Genomic DNA, 21,243 nt, shown 5'->3' on the forward strand with positions numbered 1-21,243 from the left:
CTTCCTCACATTATGCTAGAAGAGCCTAGCTCTAATTTTAAGGTTATGTCCTCTTGTTCTGAACTCCCCTCCCAGAGGAAATAGTTTTACTCTGTTCTAACAAACCCTTTAATCATCTTAAATGCATCAATTCGATTACCTCTTACTCTTCTATATCCAAGGGAATACCAGGAACATAGAACTAGTTTACTTAATCTCTCCTCATAGAATAATCCCCTCATCCCAGGATTCTGTCCAGTGAACTTTGTTGTATTCCCTCCAAGGCAAGAATAGCTTTCCTTAGGTAAGGAGACCAAAGTGTACACAGTTCTCTAGATATGGTCTTACAAAAACCATATGTAATTGTAACAATTTATTTTTATTCCACGTGCTCTAGTTTTTGTAGTCTCTTGTGTGGTGTCATATTGAAAACCTTCTGTATAAATAACATCCATTAACACGCTCTTATCTACTACAGTAGGTACCCGCTTGAAAACTTCAACTAGGTTGCTCAGGGATAAAAACAAAAAAACTGCGGATGCCGGAAATCTGAAACAAAAACAAAATTACCTGGAAAAACTCAGCAGGTCTGGCAGCATCGGCGGAGAAGAAAAGAGTTGACGTTTCGAGTCCTCATGACCCTTCAACAGAACTAGGTGAATCCAAGGAAGGGGTGAAATATAAGCTGGTTTAAGGTGTGTGTGTGTGTGTGTGTGTGTGTGTGTGTGTGTGTGTGTTGGGGGGGGGGTGGTGGGGGTGGGGGTGGTGGGGTGGGTGGGGGGAGAGAAGTGGAGGGGGATGGTGTGGTTGTAGGGACAAGCAAGCAGTGATAGAAGCAGATCATCAAAAGATGTCACAGACAAAAGAACAAAAGGACACAAAGGTGTTGAAGTTGGTGATATTATCTAAACGAATGTGCCAATTAAGAATGGATGGTAGAGCACTCAAGGTATAGCTCCAGTGGGGGTGGGGGGAGCATAAAAGACTTAAAAATATTTAAAAATAATGGAAATAGTTGGGAAAAGAAAAATCTATATAATTTATTGGAAAAAACAAAAGGAAGGGGGAAGAAACAGAAAGGGGGTAGGGATTGAGGATGGAGTTCAAGACCTAAAGCTGTTGAATTCAATATTCAGTCCGGAAGGCTGTAAAGTGCCTAGTCGGAAGATGAGGTGCTGTTCCTCCAGTTTGCGTTGGGCTTCACGAGAACAATGCAGCAAGCCAAGGACAGACATGTGGGCAAGAGAGCTGGGTGGAGTGTTAAAATGGCAAGCGACAGGGAGGTTGGGTCATTCTTGCGGACAGACCGCAGGTGTTCTGCAAAGCGGTCGCCCAGTTTTTGTTTGGTCTCTCCAATGTAGAGGAGACCGCATTGGGAGCAAAAAATACAGTAGACTAAGTTGGGGGAAATGCAAGTGAAATGCTGCTTCACTTGAAAGGAGTGTTTGGGCCCTTGGACGGTGAGGAGAGAGGAGGTGAAGGGGCAGGTGTTAGATCTTTTGCGTGGGCATGGGGAGGTGCCATAGGTGGGGGTTGAGGAGTAGGGGATGATGGAGGAGTGGACCAGGGTGTCCCGGAGGGAACGATCCCTGTGGAATGCCGACGGGGGGGTGAAGGGAAGATGTGTTTGGTGGTGGCATCATGCTGGAGTTGGCGGAAATGGCATAGGATGATCCTTTGAATGCGGAAGCTGGTGGGGTGATAAGTGAGGACAAGGGGGACCCTATCATGTTTCTGGGAGGGAGAAGGCGTGAGGGTGGATGCGCGGGAGATGGGCCGGACACGGTTGAGAGCCCTGTCAACGACTGTGGGTTGAAAACCTCGGTTAAGGAAGAAGGAGGACATGTCAGAGGAACTGTTTTTGAAGGTAGCATCGTCGGAACAGATGCGACGGAGGCGAAGGAACTGAGAGAATGGGATGGAGTCCTTACAGGAAGCGGGGTGTGAGGAGCTGTAGTCAAGGTAGCTGTGGGAGTCAGTAGGCTTGTAATGGATATTGGTGGACAGTCTATCACCAGAGATTGAGACAGAGAGGTCAAGGAAGGGAAGGGAAGTGTCAGAGATGGACCACATGAAAATGATGGAAGGGTGGAGATTGGAAACAAAATTAATAAATTTTTCCAAGTCCCGATGAGAGCATGAAGCAGCACCGAAGTAATTATCGATGTTCCAGAGAAAGATTTGTGGAAGGGGGCTGGAGTAGGACTGGAACAAGGAATGTTCCACATACCCCATAAAGAGACAGACATAGCTGGGGCCCATGCGGGTACCCATAGCCACACCTTTTATTTGGAGGAAGTGAGAGGAGTTGAAGGAGAAATTCTTCAGTGTGAGAACAAGTTCAGCCTGACGGAGGAGAGTAGTGGTGGATGGGGATTATTCGGGCCTCTGTTCGAGGAAGAAGCTAAGGGCCCTCAGACCATCCTGGTGGGGGATGGAAGTGTAGAGGAATTGGATGTCCATGGTGAAGAGGAAGCGGTTGGGGCCAGGGAACTAGAAATTGTTGATGTGACGTAAGGTGTCAGAGGAATCACGGATGTAGGTGGGAAGGGACTGGACAAGGGGAGAGAGAAGGGAGTCAAGATAACGAGAAATGAGTTCTGTGGGGCAGGAGCAAGCTGACACGATCGGTCTACTGGGACAATTCTGTTTGTGAATTTTGGGTAGGAGGTAGAAGCAGGCCGTCTGAGGTTGGGCGACTATCAGGTTGGAAGCTGTGGGAGGAAGATCCCCAGAGGAGATGAGGTCAGTGACAGTCCTGGAAACAATGGCTTGATGTTCAGTGGTGGGGTCATGGTCCAGGGAGAGGTAGGAGGAAGTGTTTGCGAGTTGATGCTCAGCCTCTGCGAGGTAGAGGTCAATGCGCCAGACAACAACAGCACCACCCTTGTCAGCAGGTTTGATGACAATGTCAGGGTTGGACCTGAGAGAATGGAGTGCAGTAAGTTCAGAGAGAGAGAGATTAGAATGGGTGAGAGGAGCAGAGAAATTGAGACGACTAATGTCGCGCCGACAGTTCTCAATGAAAAGATCAAGAGAAGGTAAGAATCCAGAGGGAGGGGTCCAGGTGGAGGGAGAATATTGGAGGTGGGTAAAAGGATCCGTTGAACGGGGAGAGGACTCCTGTCCAAAGAAGTGAGCCCGGAGACGAAGACGGCGGAAAAAGAGTTCAGCATCCTGCCGAGCCCGAAATTCATTGAGGTAAGGGCGTAACGGTATGAAACTAAGTCCTTTGCTGAGCACTGAACGTTCAACATCGGAGAGGGGAAGGTCAGGGGGTATAGAGAATACATGGCTGGGGCTGGGATTGGAAGATGGGGTGGGGACGGAGGGACAGGCAGGGGTGGAGGGTCCTAGATGGGTGTTGGTGTCGATGAGTTGTTGGAGCTTGCGTTCCTTAGCACTTGAGAGAAAGAGAAAAAGTTTCCTGTTGAGGCGTCGGATGAGACGAAGAATAAAATGAAACTGGGGCCACGCGCAGCTTTGAGAAAGGGTACGGCGGTGCTGCTGGAGGGAGAGGTCGAGTGTGTTCATATGGCAGCACATGGTACTGAGTGCTGATCTCAGAATGTGACGGGAACAGCAGTCCAAGAAACGTTTTATGTCCCGGAGATACCTGTAATCCTGGGTGGGTTCAAAACATGAGGGGTGGAATTTCAGTTGAAATCCACGTGGGGTAAGTCAGAGACGGAGACAGTCACTGAGAAAGGAGATGGCTTGATGTTCAGTGGTGGGGACCATGACCCCACCACTGAACATCAAGCCATTGTTCACAGCCATATTTCCTTTCTCAACAAGAAACTTTTTCTCTTTCTCTCAAGTGCTAAGGAACGCAAGCTCCAACAACTCATTGACACCAACACCCATCCAACCCTGCCTGTCCCTCCGTACCCACCCCATCTTCCAATCCCAGCCCCAGCCATGTATTCACTATACCCCCTGACCTTCCCCTCTCCGATGCTGAACGTTCAGTGCTCAGCAAAGGACTTAGTTTCATACCCTTATGCCCTCACCTCAATGAATTTTGGGCTCGGCACGATGCTGAACTCTTCTTCCGCTGTCTTCGTCTCCGGGCTCACTTCTTTGGGCAGGAGTCCTCTCCCCGTTCAACGGATCCTTTTACCCACCTCCAATATTCTCCCTCCACTTGGACCCCTCCCTCTGGATTCTTACCATCTCTTGATCTTTTCATTGAGAACTGTCGGCGCGACATTAGTCGTCTCAATTTCTCTGCTCCTCTCACCCATTCTAATCTCTCTCTCTCTGAACTTACTGCACTCCGTTCTCTCAGGTCCAACCCTGACATTGTCATCAAACCTGCTGACAAGGGTGGTGCTGTTGTTGTCTGGCGCACTGACCTCTACCTCGTGGAGGCTGAGCGTCAACTCGCAAACACTTCCTCCTACCTCTCCCTGGACCATGACCCCACCACTGAACATCAAGCCATTGTTTCCAGGACTGTCACTGACCTCATCTCCTCTGGGGATCTTCCTCCCACAGCTTCCAACCTGATAGTCGCCCAACCTCAGACGGCCTGCTTTTACCTCCTACCCAAAATCCACAAACAGAATTGTCCCAGTAGACCGATCGTGTCAGCTTGCTCCTGCCCCACAGAACTCATTTCTCATTATCTTGACTCCCTTCTCTCTCCCCTTGTCTAGTCCCTTCCCACCTACATCCATGATTCCTCTGACACCTTATGTCACATCAACAATTTCCAGTTCCCTAGCCCCAACCGCTTCCTCTTCACCATGGACGTCCAATCCCTCTACACCTCCGTCCCCCACCAGGATGGTCTGAGGGCCCTTAGCTTCTCCCTCGAACAGAGGCCCGAACAGTCCCCATCCACCACTACTCTCCTCCGTCTGGCTGAACTTGTTCTCACACTGAAGAATTTCTCCTTCAACTCCTCTCACTTCCTCCAAATAAAAGGTGTGGCTATGGGTACCCGCATGGGCCCCAGCTATGCATGTCTCTTTATGGGGTATGTGGAACATTCCTTGTTCCAGTCCTACTCCGGCCCCCTTCCACAAATCTTTCTCTGGTACATCGATGATTACTTCGGTGCTGCTTCATGCTCTCATCGGGACTTGGAAAAATTTATTAATTTTGTTTCCAATCTCCACCCTTCCATCATTTTCACATGGTCCATCTCTGACACTTCCCTTCCCTTCCTTGACCTCTCTGTCTCAATCTCTGTTGATAGACTATCCACCAATATCCATTACAAGCCTACCGACTCCCACAGCTACCTTGACTACAGCTCCTCACACCCCAATTCCTGTAAGGACTCCATCCCATTCTCTCAGTTCCTTCGTCTCTGTCGCATCTGTTCCGATGATGCTACCTTCAAAAACAGTTCCTCTGACATGTCCTCCTTCTTCCTTAACCGAGGTTTTCCACCCACGGTCATTGACAGGGCCCTCAACCGTGTCCGGCCCATCTCCCGCGCATCCACCCTCACGCCTTCTCCCTCCCAGAAACATGATAGGGTCCCCCTTGTCCTCACTTATCACCCCACCAGCTTCCGCATTCAAAGGATCAAACTCCGCTATTTCCGACAACTCCAGCATGTTGCCACCACCAAACACATCTTCCCTTCACCCCCCCCGTCGGCATTCCGTAGGGATCGTTCCCTCCGGGACACCCTGGTCCACTCCTCCATCACCCCCTACTCCTCAACCCCCACCTATGGCACCTCCCCATGCCCACGCAAAAGATCTAACACCTGCCCCTTCACCTCCTCTCTCCTCACCATCCAAGGGCCCAAACACTCCTTTCAAGTGAAGCAGCATTTCACTTACACTTCTCCCAACTTAGTCTACTGTATTTTTTGCTCCCAATGCGGTCTCCTCTACATTGGAGAGACCAAACGTAAACTGGGCGACCGCTTTGCAGAACACCTGCGGTCTGTCCGCAAGAATGACCCAACCTCCCTGTCGCTTGCCATTTTAACACTCCACCCTGCTCTCTTGCCCACATGTTTGTCCACGGCTTGCTGCATTGTTCCAGTGAAGCCCAACGCAAACTGGAGGAACAGCACCTCATCTTCTGACTAGGCACTTTACAGCCTTCCGGACTGAATACTGAATTCAACAGCTTTAGGTCTTGAACTCCCTCCTCAATCCCCACCCCCTTTCTGTTTCTTCCCCCTTCCTTTTGTTTTTTCCAATATATTATATAGATTTTTCTTTTCCCACCTATTTCCATTATTTTTAAATATTTTTAAATCTTTTATGCTCCCCCACCCCCACTAGAGCTATACCTTGAGTGCCCTACCATCCATTCTTAATTAGCACATTCATTTAGATAATATCACCAACTTCAACACCTATGTGTTCTTTTGTTCTGTTGTTTGTGACATCTTTTGATGATCTGCTTCTATCACTGCTTGCTTGTCCCTACAACCACACCACTCCCCTCCACTTCTCTCCCCCCACCCACACACCCACCACCCGCGCGCCCCCCCCCCCAACCCTCCCACACACCTTAAACCATCCTATATTTCACTCCTTCCTTGGATTCACCTAGTTCTGTTGAAGGGTCATGAGGACTCGAAACGTCAACTCTTTTCTTCTCCGCCGATGCTGCCAGACCTGCTGAGTTTTTCCAGGTAATTCTGTTTTTGTTTAGGTTGCTCAGATATGACTTACCCTCTAAAATCCATGCTGGCTCTTCCTGATTAATTCATATTTATCCAAGTGCTCAGTCACTCTGTTTGTAATGACAGATTCTAGTAACTTCCCACAACGGTTGTTAAGACTAATACCTTAATATTTTCCTGGCTTATCTCCCCTACCCTACTTAACCAATGGAGTGACATTGACAGTTTTCCAAATATAAGTGAACAATCCCTGAAAGCAGAGTTTTAGAAGATCATGTCCAGGGCTCCACTCTTATCTGCTTCTATTAATCAGCTACAAACTACTGCCTCAGTAAATTCATCCCATACTTCCAAAGATGCATGGTCAACACAAAACACTACCTCTCTACCACTACTGTCAATTCCAATTCTCTTCATATTCTGGATAACTGAAAAGTTTTGAATGAGTTTCTTTGTTTCGTACCTTCGCACACAATTTTCCCCCTTTGGGGAATAGCAGGGAAAGAGTTGGATTTACTGGCTCACTGTCAACCTGTTGAACCGTGTCATGAAAATTTGAAAGCTAATGGAATGTTATTGTTTATTGTGAGGGGAATTGACTACAAAAGTAGGGAGATTATGCTTCAGTTGTACAGGGCACTGGTGAGACCACATCTTGAGTATTATGTACAGCATTGGCCGCCTTATTTAAAGAAAGATGTAAATGCGTTAGAAGCAGTTCACAGAAGGTTTACTAGACTAATATTAGGAATAGGCAGGTTATCCTATGAGGAAAGCATGTACAGGTTAGGCTTGTATCCACTGGAATTTAGAAGAGTAAGAGGTAACTTAATTGAAACGTATAAGATCCTGAGGGGTTGTGACAGGGTGAATGTGGAGAGGATGTTCCCTCTTGTGGGAGAATATAGAATTGGGGGTCACTGCTTAAAAATAAGGGATCACTCATTTAAGACAGAGATGAGGAAAAATTTTGTCTCTCAGAAGGTTTGAATCTTTGGAACTCTCTTCCTCATAAGGCAGTGGAAGCAGAGCCTTTGAATATGTTTAAGGCAGAGCTAGATAGATTCTTGATTAACAAGGGGGTGAGAAATGTTATCAGGGGTTGGCAAGAATGTAGGGTTGAGGTTACAATCAGATCAGCCATGATCTTAATTGAGTGGTGGAGCAGGCTCTAGGGGCCAAGTGGCCTACTCCTGTTCCTAATTTGTAGGAACACTCGTTCCTTGGCTAACACATCCTGGAGTGAGACTTGAACCCGGAGCTTCTGGCTCAGAGGCAGAGGTGCGAGCCACAAGACCTCCATTTGAATGAGTCTTTCAATGAGCCATTCAATTCTTTACAGCTCCCAGCAGCCTCATTTCCAACTCCAAATTCCAACTTCATTGGGATTGGTAGATTTTCATTTGGCAAGGATACTGACAGATATACAGCAAAGCTAGGTAAATGGAATTGAGGCGCACATGATCTAAGATCTAATGGATAGCAGGACAGGCTGAAGGGGCTGAATGGTACTGTACTGCTTCTACAAATATTGGTCGGCAACTCATAAAAGTGGAATTGAGCCAGCTCAGAATTAATTGATCGATTAGATGGCGATTTGACACCCATCATTATTTAGGAAGACAAAAACAGAAATACCTGGAAAAACTCAGCAGGTCTGGCAGCAACGGTGGAGAAGAGCAAAGTTGACGTTTCGAGTCCTCATTTAGGAAGAGTCACATATCTGTCCAGTAAGTTACCTGAATTTTTTTAAAAATTCATTCATGGGCGTGGGCATCATTGGCTAGGCCAGCATTTATTGCCCAACCCCTAATTGCCCTTGTTATGAAGGCATTTAGGAGTCAACCACATTACTGTGGGTCTGGAGTCACATGTAGGCCAGACAGGTAATGACAGCCGATTTCCTTCCCTAAAGGGCATTAGTGAACCAGATGAGTTTTTACGACAATCGACAATGGTTTCATGGTCATCATCAGACTTTTAATTACAGGTTTTTATTGAATTCAAATTCCATCATCTGCCGTGGCAGGATTTGAATCCGGGTCGCCATTACCCTGGGTCTCTGGATTACCAATCCAATGACTATGCCACCACCTCAGAGTTTTAATGCAGTGATGAATTGAAATGCATCAGCTGGGCAGCGTTTTAAACCAGGCTTTACATTTCCTTTCTATTTCTTTAGTATTGTAGACATATTTGTACTTGAGCAGCCGACAGCCAATATTCTTCTTTGTTTTGACTGCAGGTTGAAGGAAATTCATATGAGTGAATATGATGCAGCTACATACGAGAGGTTTTCAAGGGCCATTCGGAGACAGGTCCAATCAATACGAGTCATTCTCGACAGCCTGCAGGTAAAGTGAAGCTCAACATTTTACACAGAAGGGATTAGATTTACTGGGATATTAAAGGGTATGGGGAGTCAGGGAGAGTGAGATTAGACTGGGTGGGATATTAAAGGGTGTGGGGAGTGAGTGGGATACTAAAGGGCATGGGGAGTGAGGGGGAGAGTGTATTTAGACTGGGTGGGATATTAAAGAATGTGAGAGAGAGGGATTAGACTGAGTGGGATATTAAAGGTTGTGGGGAGTTAGGGGGAGAGTGGGATTAGACTGGGTGGGGTATTAAAGGATGTTGGGAGAGGAAGAGAGTGGATTTAGTCTGGGTGGGATATTAAAGAATATGGGAGAGAGGGGTTAAACTGGGTGGGATATTAAAAGGTGTAGGATGTGAGGGGGGAGTGGGATTAGACTGGGTGGGATACTAAAAGGTGTGGGGAGTGAGCAGGTGAGTAGGATTAGACTGGGTGGGATATTAAAGGTTGTGGGGAGTGAGGGGGAGAGTGGGATTAGACTGGGTGGGGTATTAAAGGGTGTGGGGATTGAAGGGGATATTTATGAGAGGATAAATAATGAAAAAAGAATTTTGCTGGTCAATGAATCAATAATAATCAATTCAGTGGCGGAAGCATATAGAAATTAAAACCTTTTTCCACACAAGGGGTTAGTCGAATATACAACATGTTGCTGTGGAGCAGTAATTCCTGATTGTGTTCTAATAGCATAATACAAGTTATCATTGTGCAGGAGATGGCATTAATCTTGGAGATCTTGTACTGTAAGGCACTCCTAACCTGTCATTGCACTCGAAGCACCATTTCAAGATGCCAATGATTTGTTTTATAATGGTCCTCATCACCTTGTTGTCTCTGACTCTGTCTCTGTCCAGTACACAGGAAGGGTTTTAGATGGACAGTTTTAGTCTCCAAAGAGCCTTCCATCCATTCCAGCTTTACTTTCGATAAACTTGGCATTTGGCGACAGTCTTCAAGTGAAAGCATCTTCACTGCTGCTTGGGAATGGGTTATTGATCTGCCCGATATGTTGGTCGCGAGTGCCTAGCTGCATATTGCTGGAGAGGAGCAGGTCTCTGCTGTTCATGCACGGTCTTGTGTGAGAGAGCTCAATTGTCATTAGGAAAGAAAAGTCTGTGCAAAGCGTAGAGCAGATGGAGAGGCAGCAAGTTCCTGAACACATGCTTTCCCTACCATTGTTTGCACACTTCATGCTGGTGAAATCTGTGGGCTCATATTCCAAGTCTCTTCTTGTTTTAGTAGTTGTTTTTCCGTCCCTTGGGAGAGTGAGGAGCGTAAAGGGTTCAAGCAGTGATGTTTTCCTTCAGTGCTTTGTTTGAGAAAATGCACAGGACATTTTCAAAGTGTTCTCATCATTGAATAAAAGTGCAGAAGTTGTCAGATCAAAACAGCCAACTGGATGTCTGCATATTATTAGCGCATAGATAACATAGGCTGGGTAATTGTACTGAAGTCAGCATTAATGAGTGAGTGTTTTGAAGCCGAGGAGGTAAATAGTGGGACAGAACTTGATGTTCATACACCCAGGTGATGAAAAGTAATTATTGAACAGAAAGTGCCTTCAGGCTGGAACGACCACCAGCTCAGAACTGAGAACAGTGTGCAGCTGGAAGATAATCACCAACTGGGACTTCAGTTAACGATGAATCTGTCATCTCTTGAAATGCTTGCCATCACACCCCATTTGCCTCACAACATTGTGAAGCTCAACAACTTTAACACGAAAAGTGAGCTCGCACATCATTATTTTAATTGAAAGCAGTGACTCAGATTGTTAAGATTTGTGAGAGTGCCACTTTCCTGAAGCCTGACTGTCACAGTTCTTTTGCATTGCACCTCCTCCTCCATTTGATGTAATCCTGAGCACAGTCAGCTGCAACCAATTTCCATTAAGGACCACAGCACACAAGAGGTTACTACAGGTTACAAGTCTGCAGCTGCCTTGTCTCTGTTTAAATTGTTTCCATGGCATTGTTGATCACTGGAGCAACGATAATGACTGACAACAAATTACAAATGTTATTTTTATTCTGAGCCAGATGAATAGAACATCAGTGGACAGTTCCGTTTTACATCCAGTGTCGTCAGCAGGTTATACACCAGCACATGCAGCCAATTCAGATTAGCTGAAACCCAGTAGTTTACAGTCCCTTGTAACCCTTTATATCTGACCTTAGCATGATGACTTCTGGCATCAACTTCTAAATGGCACTTCTGCGTCATAGAATTTCCAGCAAAGGAGGTCACTCAGCCCCGTACCAGTACTAGCTCATTAACTGGAGCTATGTAGTCCAGTTCCATTTCCTGCCCTTACATATGAACAAGGAGTGGGAGTAGGCCACTCGGCCCCTGCGCTTGCTCCGCCATTCAATAAGATCATGTCCTTTAATATTCTCACTTTTCAAATATTTATCCAATTCACTTCAACTCCCTCGTTCCCATTCTACTCTTGATTGACACTGCTGCTGAACTTCCTTTCTGTCTTCTCATGGAGCCTCTACCTGGCTGTGCAGCAAATTACAAGTAAATATTAAATGGCTACAGGTCAGAAGCAGGGTAACCCCCATAGAAATCTGGCACCATCAGCCCTAAGGCCCAAGCCTAGTTATTGTCATGAAAGGAAAATGGATTTGCATTTATGTAGTGCCTTTCACGGCCTCAGGATATCCCAAAACACCTTGCAGACAGTTAAGTACTTTTGAAGCGTCGTGATTGTTGTGAAGTAGGAAACTCAGTCGCCAACTTGGGCACAGCAAGCTCCCACAAGCTCCCAGCTAAGTGATAATGACCAGATATTTTTTAGTGGTGTTTTAAATGTTGAACGTGGGCCAAGAAGAACTTCTGTACTGTACTCATCTTCAAAATATCACCATGGGATCTTTTATATCCACCTCAGTTTAAATTCTTATCTGAAAGACAGCACCTCCAACAGTGCAGCACTCCTTCAGTACTGCACTGCAAATGTAGGTGTAGATCTTGTGGAATTTGAACCCACGTTTTGCTGACTCGGAGGCAAAGTGCTGTCCACTGAGCCACACTTACACACTGCCTCAACGTGGGCTCCACATTACAGTAAACACTGCAAAAGGAGATCTGTTCTTTTTATTTAATCAGGTTAAAGTTAATTTTATTCCATTGAAGACTGATAGCCTTCTCATACATAAATTAATGCTGACTCTCCAGAAATAAAGTGTTGGAAAATAACCATTACTAACTCGGTCTGGAACCATTTTCAGCTCAGCCGGTGCTATGTGCAAGGTTGTACTCAATCATCAGACTAATATAGAAGTGTATTGCAGACTCGAAACATTAACTCTGTTTCTCTCTCCACAGATGCTGTCAGACCTGCTGAGTTTTTCCAGCATTTTCTGTTTTTGTTTCAGGTTTCCAGCATCCACAGTATTTTGCTTTTAACTGGCATTTATATGGTGCTGTTAACAGTGTGAAACATCCCAAAACACTTTAAGGAAGTAAGACAAAATTCTATGATGAAATTTCACATCCACCCACATTAAGAAATATTAGGGCAGATGTCCAAAAGCATGGTCAATGAAGTAGGTTTTAAGCAGTGTCTTAAATGAGGAGAGAAATGTTTTGTAAGTCTAAAATATGGAAAGCTTCACAAATTTGCGTGTCATCCTTGCGCAGGAGCCATGCTAATCTTCTCTGTATCGTTCCAGTTTTAATATATGTGCTGCCGAAGCGAGCACAATGAGGAGAGAAAGGTGAAGAGGTTTAGGGAGGTTCCAGACTGGCAAAGACTCAGGTGGAGTGATTAAAATCAGGGATGCGCAAGAGGTCAGAATGGAGGAGTGCAGAGATCTCAGAGGGTTGTGGTGTTAAAGGAGATTACAGAGATAGGGAGGGGTGAAGCCATGGAGAGATTTGAAAACAAGGATGAGAATTTTAAAATCAAGGCAATGCCAGGCTGAGAGCCAGTGTTGATCAGTGAGCACAGGGGTAACTCTTTCGAGTACAAACCCGTTTCCATCTGTTTCAGATGAAGTTACACTGTTTCATAGTTTGCCATTGTGAGATTTGAACTCTTGATCTTGGGGTTACAAGCCCAGTACCATAACCACTTGGCTATTTAGGCCAAGCGAGCACAGGGGTAACTCTTTCGAGTACAAACACGTTTCCATCTGTTTCTATTCAGATGAAGTTACATTGTTTCATAGTTTGCCATTGTGAGATTTGAACTCTTGATCTTGGGGTTACAAACCCAGTACCATAACCACTTGGCTATTTAGGCCAAGCCTCTAGTTACATTGTTTCGTAGTTTGCCATTGTGTAATTTGAACTCTTGATCTCAGGGTTACAAACCCAGTACCATAACCACTTGGCTATTTAGGCCAAGCTAAAGAACCCCGAGTTTGTAACTCTTTTGAGTACAAACACGTTTCCATCTGTTCCTATTCAGATGAAGTTACATTGTTTCATAGTTTGCCATTGTGAGATTTGAACTCTTGATCTTGGGGTTACAAACCCAGTACCATAACCACTTGGCTATTTAGGCCAAACGGAGCACAGGGGTAACTCTTTCGAGTACAAACATGTTTCCATCTGTTTCTATTCAGATGAAGTTACATTGTTTCATAGTTTGCCATTGTGAGATTTGAACTCTTGATAATCTTTTAAATGAAAACCAAATCAACAAAATTGGGATAAATCAGGCACAGCCCCTAATTCAGGCCAGCTGTAAAACCAAGGACAAAGTTTAAAGGAACCTTACAAACTTTAAATCAAAATGTGATTAAAGGGGTCAACAAAACACCCCAGTCCCCACGGTGCCCACCAAGCACGGAAGGCCTCGAGAGTGTCAGCAGACACCGCGTGCTCCCTCTCCAGGGACATCCGGCAGCGAACGTAGCCGCGGAAAAGGGACAAACAATCGGGCGGGACTCCCCCGTCGATCGCCCGCTGCCTGGACCTGTTAATGGCCAACTTGGCCAGGCCCAGGAGCAGGTTCACGAGGAGGTCCTCCTCCTTCCCGACCCCCTTCCGCACCGGGTGCCCATAGATCAGGAGCGTGGGGCTGAAGTGCAAACAAAACATCAATAAAAGGTTTTTCAAGTAACTAAAAAGGGAGTGCAGCCTACAACACCCTATGTATACATGGTCCACGGACTCCACAAGACCGCAAAAAGGGCACGTGTCCTGAGAGTCCGTGAACCTATGCATCCTCTTATTATAGGGGACTGCTGCATGCAACACCCTCCAACCCAGGTCCCCGATAGAAAGGGGGAGGACACGTCCGTAGAGGGCCTCCCATCGGGGGCCTCCACCGCCGGACGGCAACAAGGCACGCCAGGGCGTGTCCAGGCGACGGACAAGGGCGAGAAAATGGAAGGTGTGCAGCAGCAGTCCGTACAAAAAGCCCCTCCTTGCCGTGCTAAAAGGCACGGAGGGCATGTCCCCGAGGCGGCTCATATTGCGGGGCACCAGCACCCGAGGGAGGGTTTGGGGCTTGGGGCCAATGTGGAATTCTGTCCGAACAGGGGAACGCTCAGACGGAAGACCACCGTGCACCTGGGCCACCTCAAGACCCAAAATAACGTCGTGTCTGAGCATGACCGTTCTCAGGTCTTGGATGGCATCGGCTGCAACCTGGACACTCACAGACGTGCGTCGCGCCAACTCCTGCGGGAGCATCCAGCCCAGTCCTCCGCCACCCAGCACGTCCCCGATCCTGGTCACCCCTGCGGCCACAGCCCTCCTCTCCGCCAACCACTGAAAAGGACGGAGGGGCGGATTCCTGAGCAGCGGCTCTCTGACGATAGCCGCTACTTCTGACAGGGGAGAGCTGCGTCGCGAGGCTACCACTTTCCAGACTTTGATCAGGTCCTGGTAAAAGACGGGCAACGCCTGCAAGGAGCCACCGAGGCCCAGCTGTTCTATAAACAGGAGCTGCATGTCATAATTCAGGCCGTGCACCTGACGGAAGAAATACGTCATCAGGGCACACCATCTAGGAGGAGGCTCGACGTAGAGGTATCGCTGCAGGGTCTGAAGGTGGAAGGTCGCCACCTGTGTGCGTAGGCACACTAACGCCTGACCACCCTCCCTAAGCGGGAGACTCAGAACCTCAGCAGCGACCCAGTGCAATCTTTTGTCCCAGAAGAATAACTAACAATCTCTGGATTCTTGTGACAAAGTCCGGGGGAGGGGTCAAAGTGACCAGCCGATACCACAACATGGCGGCGATCAGCTGGTTTATGACCAGAACTCGACCTCGGAAGTTACATTGTTTCATAGTTTGCCATTGGGAGATTTGAACTCTTGATCTTGGGGTTACAAACCCAGTAACTCTTTCGGGTACAAACCCATTTCCATCTGTTTATTCAGATGAAGTTACATTGTTTCATAGTTTGCCATTGTGAGATTTGAACTCTTGATACTCTTTCGAGTACAAACCTGTTTCCATCTGTTTCAGATGAAGTTACATGTTTCACAGTTTGCCATTGTGAGATTTGAACTCTTGATCTTGGGGTTACAAACCCAGTACCATAACCACTTGGCTATTTAGGCCAAGCTTATTTCATAGTTTGCCACTGTGAGATTTGAACTCCTGATCTTGGGGTTACAAACCCAGTACCATAACCACTTGGCTATTTAGGCCAAGCCATAAATAGGGGACAGCTGGGACACCGCTTGTATGTAACTCTTTCGAGTACAAACACACTTCCATCTGTTCCTTTCAGATGAAGTTACATTGTTTCATAGTTTGCCATTGTGAGATTTGAACTCTTGATCTTAGGTTTACAAACCCAGTACCATAACCACTTGGCTATTTAGGCCAAGCGAGCACAGGGGTAAATGGGACTTGGTGCAAGTGATTGTGAATTATTTCTGAATATAGGGGGTGTGGTTTTCAACTACCAGCTACCTTGGGTCTAAGCCGAAAACAAATGGCAGGCAGTTAAAAATCAGGGTGTTGCAAGTCATGGATGCTCCTTTGAGGCCTGCTTGATGCAATTATTAAGTGGGCAGCTGTGAATTGTTAAGCAGCAGGCCCACCCGAAACAGTTGGGAGGCTGCCTAAATATGCAAATCAGTTACCATGTTCCTTCCCTGCGCTTTCACCCTCCCAAAGCTGGTAAGCTGCAATCAGGTTTGCCTTTGCTGGTCCAGCTGCTCTGTACAATACAGTTGCTGGAATCAAAAGTTTAATCATTGTTTGAATCAGCACAAAACACATTGCAAAATATTTGCAGTTCAAACAGCACTTTTTTGTCTTATGTTAATAAGTCCTTTGTTTCCCGTTCCTCCTTCCCAGTGAAACTTCCTTTAGACCTAGAATGCCATGGCACAGAAGAAGGCCATTCAACCTATTATACCTGTGCTAGTTCTTTCAAAACTCCCTCCGATTATGCCATTCATCTGCTCTTTCTGCGTAGCTTGTTTCTCAAATTTCCTCTTGAAAGTTATTGTTGAACCTGTTCCCACCATCCTTTCAGACTGGACATTTCCCCTTTACAGGGGGTTCCAAAAGTTCCACGACCAACCTCAGCTCTCCCAATGGAGAGCAAGGCTCCAGGCGAGCATCACATCACAAGTAGGGCTACAACCCTGTAACCCTGACTCTTTGAGCCGTGCTATGCTCCAGCACTACTGCTTGTAATGACCTGAGAGTGTTGAACTTACCACGTACTTTGATTCAGCCTGAATGATCACTGCCTCACTTGCTAGTTTCCAGTATCACCCAACATGTCTCTCTTTGTTCAGTCTCCATTTGCTCATTGGAAATAGCCAGCTTCTTATGAGCTCCAGTTGCAGATATTCAAGCATTGGTTGAACATTTGCAATCTCTAATCAACTTATTTGTTGACATTTGTGGGGGAGTCCAAAACAAGGGACCATAAGTAACAGAGATTCCAATAAACTCAATAGGCAATTCTGAAGAAATATCTTTATGCAGAGAAGGATGAGAACATGAAACTTGTTACCACAGGGAGTAATGGAGGCAGATAGTGCAGGGTAAGGTGAAACTAAATAAGTTCATGAGGAGGAAAGGAATAGAAGGATATGGTGTTAGGTGGGATGAAGTAAGATTGGAGGAAAAAAGCAATAAACTGTGGATGCTGGAAATCCAAAATAAAAATACCTGGAAAAACTCAGCAGGTCTGGCAGCATCTGTGGAGAGGAACACAGTTAACATTTCAAGTCCGTATGACTCTTCAACAGAACTAAGCAAAAATAGAAAAGAAGTGAAATATAAGCTGGTTTAAGGAGAGGTGGGACAAGTAGAGCTGGATAAAGGGCCAGTGATAGATGGAGATAGCCAAAAGATGCCATAGACAAAAGGACAAAGAGGTGTTGAAGTTGATGATTTTATCTAAGGAATGTGCTAATTAAGGGTAGAATGCAGGACAAGCAAGGTACAGATAGACCTAGTGGGGGTGGGGTGGGGTGAAGGAATCGAAATAGACTAAAAGGTGGAGATAAAACAATGGATGGAAATACATTTAAAAATAATGGAAATAGATGGGAAAAGAAAAATCTATATAAATTATTGGAAAAGAAAGGGGGGGAATCGGAAAGGGGGTAGGGATGGAGGAGAGAGTTCATGATCTAAAATTGTTGAACTCAATATTCAGTCTGGAAGGCTGTAAAGTGCCTAGTCAGAAGATGAGGTGCTGTTCCTCCAGTTTGCGGTGGGCATGAAAGCAGGGTGGAGTGTTGAAATGGCAAGTGACAGGGAAGCCTGGGTCATGCTTGCAGACTGACCGAAGCTGTCACCCAGTCTGCGTTTGTTCTCTCCAGTGTAGAGGAAACTGCATTGGGAGCAACGAATGCAGTGGACTAAATTGAGTGAAGTGCAACTGAAATGCTGCTTCACTTGAAAGGAGTGTTTGAGCCCTTGGATGGTGAGGAGAGGGAAAGTAAAGGGGCAGGTGTTGCACCTTCTGCGGTTGCATGGGAAGGTACCGTGGGAGGGGGTTGAGGTGTAAGGAGTGATGGAGGAGTGGACCAGGGTGTCCCAGAGGGAATGATCCCTGCGGAATGCTGCCAGGGAGGGGTGAAGGGAAGATGTGTTTGGTGGTGGCATCATGCTGGAGTTGGCGGAAATGGCGGAGGATGATCCTTTGAATGCAGAGGCTGGTGGAGTGATAAGTGAGGACAAGGGGCATCCTCTCATGGTTCTGGGAAGGAGAGGAAGGTGTGAGGGCGGATGCGCGGGAGATGGGCTGGACACAGTTGAGGGCCCTGTCAACCACCTTATCACCTGACCAGCATCCGCATTCAAAGGATCATCCTCCGCCATTTCTGCCAACTCCAGCATGATGCCACCACCAAACACATCTTCCCTTCACCCTCCTGGCGGCATTCCACAGGGATCGTTCCCTCCGGGACACCCTGGTCCACTCCTCCATCACCCCCCACACCTCAACCCGCTCCCACGGCACCTTCCCATGCAACCGCAGAAGGTGCAACACCTGCCCCTTTTACTTTCCCTCTCCTCACTGTCCAAGGGCCCAAACACTCCTTTCAAGTGAAGCAGCATTTCACTTGCACTTCCCTCAATTTAGGCTACTGCATTCTTTGTTCCCAATGCGGTTTCCTCTACATTGGAGAGACCAAATGCAGACTGGGTGACTGCTTTGCAGAACACCTTCGGTCTGTCCACAAGCATGACTCAGACCTCCCTGTCGCTTGCCATTTCAACACTCCACCCTGCTCTCATGCCCACATGTCGGTCCTTGGCCTGCTGCATTGCTGCAATGAAGCTCAACGCAAACTGGAGGAACAGCACCTCATCTTCCGACTAGGCACTTTACAGCCTTCCGGACTGAATATTGAGTTCAACAATTTTAGATCATGAACTCTCTCCTCCATTCCCACCCCCTTTCCGATCCCCCCCCTTTTTTTTCCAATAATTTATATAGATTTTTCTTTTCCCACCTATTTCCATTATTTTTAAATGTATTTCCATCCATTGTTTTATCTCTACCTTTTAGCCTATTTCGATTCCTTCACCCCACCCCCACTAGGGCTATCTGTACCTTGCTTGTCCTGCTTTCTACCCTGAATTAGCACATTCCTTAGATAATATCAACACCTCCAACACCTCTTTGTCCTTTTGTCTATGACATCTTTTGGCAATCTCCACCTATCACTGGCCCTCTATCCAGCTCTACCCACGCCGCCGCCCCAACCTTAGTTCTGTTGAAGAGTCATACAGACTCGAAACGTTAACTCTATTCCTCTCCGCAGTTGCTGCCAGACCTGCTGAGTTTTTCCAGGTATTTTTATTTTTAGTTTTAGTTTTTTTAAGATTGGAGGAAGCTCAGTTTCAGTATAGACACCAGCATTGATCTGATGGGCCAAGTTGCCTGTTTGCCTGCTATACATTCTATGGAATTAGTGTTTATATGGACACTGCAACTATCACAACTCATGAAAATGCAGCTTATTTTAAACAACCCCATAGGAGGGTTCTGTTGTTTTTTTTTAAAACAAACACTTTTTATAAAATATTTCTAATTGAAACAAGGGGTGTGGCTGTGTAGATTTGTTTATTTATTCACGGGATGTGGGCTTCGCTGGCTTGGCCAACATTTATTGCCCATCCCTAATTGCCCTTGAGAAGGTGGTGGTGAGCTGTATTCATGGACTGCAGCTGTTCTCAAGGGCAATTAGGGATGGGCAATAAATGCTGGCCAAGCCAGTGATGCCCACATCCTGTCAATGAATAAAAAATAGCTGAAGAGAACTTCACCAAATGACCTTCATTCTTCATGTCTTTAACAGGCAAAAGGCAAAGAGAGACAATGGCTACGGCACCAGTCAATTGGAGAGCTCGACGACACCAAAATAATCGATGGCTTGACAGGAGAGAAGGCAATTTATAAGCGAAGAGGAGAACTGGAGCCCGAAGTGAGTCTGAGGGGAAAGAAACCAGTTTTGATTGGTGAGGTTAGGAATTGGCTGTCATTTTCTGTGGAGCATAGAGCCAGTCACTTACCTCTTGCATCAGGAGTGAAATGAAAGCTTTCATACACTGTAGACTAAATCACTGAACTATTTTAATAATACACATAGTCCTGGCTGTGACTTGGGAACATAACCTTAGAGGAACCCCCGTTTATTCGTAATTAAATGACAAAATGGAGGAAGCTATAATCCTCCACCTGTCACCCCACAAGCTATCCCTCCTCCACCTGTCCCCCCACAAGCTGTCTCTCCTCCACCTGTCCCCCTACAAGCTGTCCCTCCTCCACCTGTCCCCCCACAAACTGTCCTACCTCCACCTGTCCCCCCCACATGCTGTCCGTCCCCCACCTGTCCCCCCACAAGCTGTCCCTCCTCCACCTGTCCCCCCACAAGCTGTCTCTCCTCCACCCGTCCCTCCACAAACTGTCCCTCCTCCACCTGTACCGCCACAAGTTATCCCTCCTCCACCTGTCCCCCCACATGCTGTCCGTCCTCCACCTGTCCCCCCACAAGCTGTCCCTCCTCCACCTGTCCCCCCACAAGCTGTCCCTCCTCCACCTGTCCCCCCACAAGCTGTCCCTCCTCCACCTGTCCCCCCACAAGTTGTCCCTCCTCCACCTGTCCCCCCACAAGCTGTCTCTCCTCCACCTGTCCCTCCACAAACTGTCCTTCCTCCACCTGTCCCCCCACATGCTGTCCGTCCTCCACCTGTCCCCCAACAAGCTGTCCCTCCTCCACCTGTCCCCCCACAAACTGTCCCTCCTCCACCTGTCTCCCCACAAGTTGTCCCTCCTCCACCTGTCCCCCACAAGCTGTCTCTCCTCCACCTGTCCCCCCACAAGCTGTCTCTCCTCCACCTGTCCCCCCACAAGCTGTCTCTCCTCCACCTGTCCCCCCACAAGTTGTCCCTCCTCCACCTGTCCCCCCACAAGCTGTCTCTCCTCCACCTGTCCCTCCACAAACTGTCCTTCCTCCACCTATCTCCCCACAAGTTGTCCCTCCTCCACCTGTCCCCCCACAAGCTGTGCCTCCTCCACCTGTCCCCCCACAAGCTGTCCCTCCTCCACCTGTCCCGCCACAAGCTGTCCCTCCACCTGTCCCCCCACAAGCTGTGCCTCCTCCACCTGTCCCGCCACAAGCTGTGCCTCCTCCACCTGTCCCCCCACAAGCTGTCCCTCCTCCACCTGTCCCCCTACAAGCTGTGCCTCCTCCACCTGTCTCCCCACAAGCTGTCCCTCCTCCATCTGTCTTCCCACAAGCTGTCCCTCCTCCATCTGTCTCCCCACAAGCTGTCTCCTCCACCTGTCCCTCCAAAAACTGTTCTTCCTCCACCTGTCCCTGCACAAGCTGT

The 21,243-nt window shown here is 47.2% G+C and overlaps 1 protein-coding gene and 1 non-coding gene across 4 annotated transcripts in view; one reads left to right on the forward strand and one right to left on the reverse strand.

Annotated features, from left to right (window-relative positions):
• The window catches only part of vwa8 (von Willebrand factor A domain containing 8), a 474,906-nt gene that overhangs the window by 428,787 nt on the left and 24,876 nt on the right, over positions 1–21,243 (forward strand). For 2 of the 3 annotated variants that reach the window (XM_041211497.1, XM_041211499.1), the window contains 2 exons: positions 8,829–8,937; positions 19,710–19,835. In XM_041211497.1, the coding sequence (XP_041067431.1) occupies positions 8,829–8,937; positions 19,710–19,835 (235 nt within the window). Of the gene's footprint in view, positions 1–457; positions 545–8,828; positions 8,938–19,709; positions 19,836–21,243 lie in introns of those variants that run through there. The other variant, XM_041211500.1, reaches the window with a different exon arrangement.
• On the reverse strand, positions 12,561–12,667 carry LOC121291006. Its single transcript, XR_005945933.1, has one exon. It is a non-coding gene; the product is annotated as a U6 spliceosomal RNA (small nuclear RNA).

Source organism: Carcharodon carcharias, chromosome 18 (genome assembly GCF_017639515.1).
Source record: "Carcharodon carcharias isolate sCarCar2 chromosome 18, sCarCar2.pri, whole genome shotgun sequence".
Classification (NCBI taxonomy): domain Eukaryota; kingdom Metazoa; phylum Chordata; class Chondrichthyes; order Lamniformes; family Lamnidae; genus Carcharodon; species Carcharodon carcharias.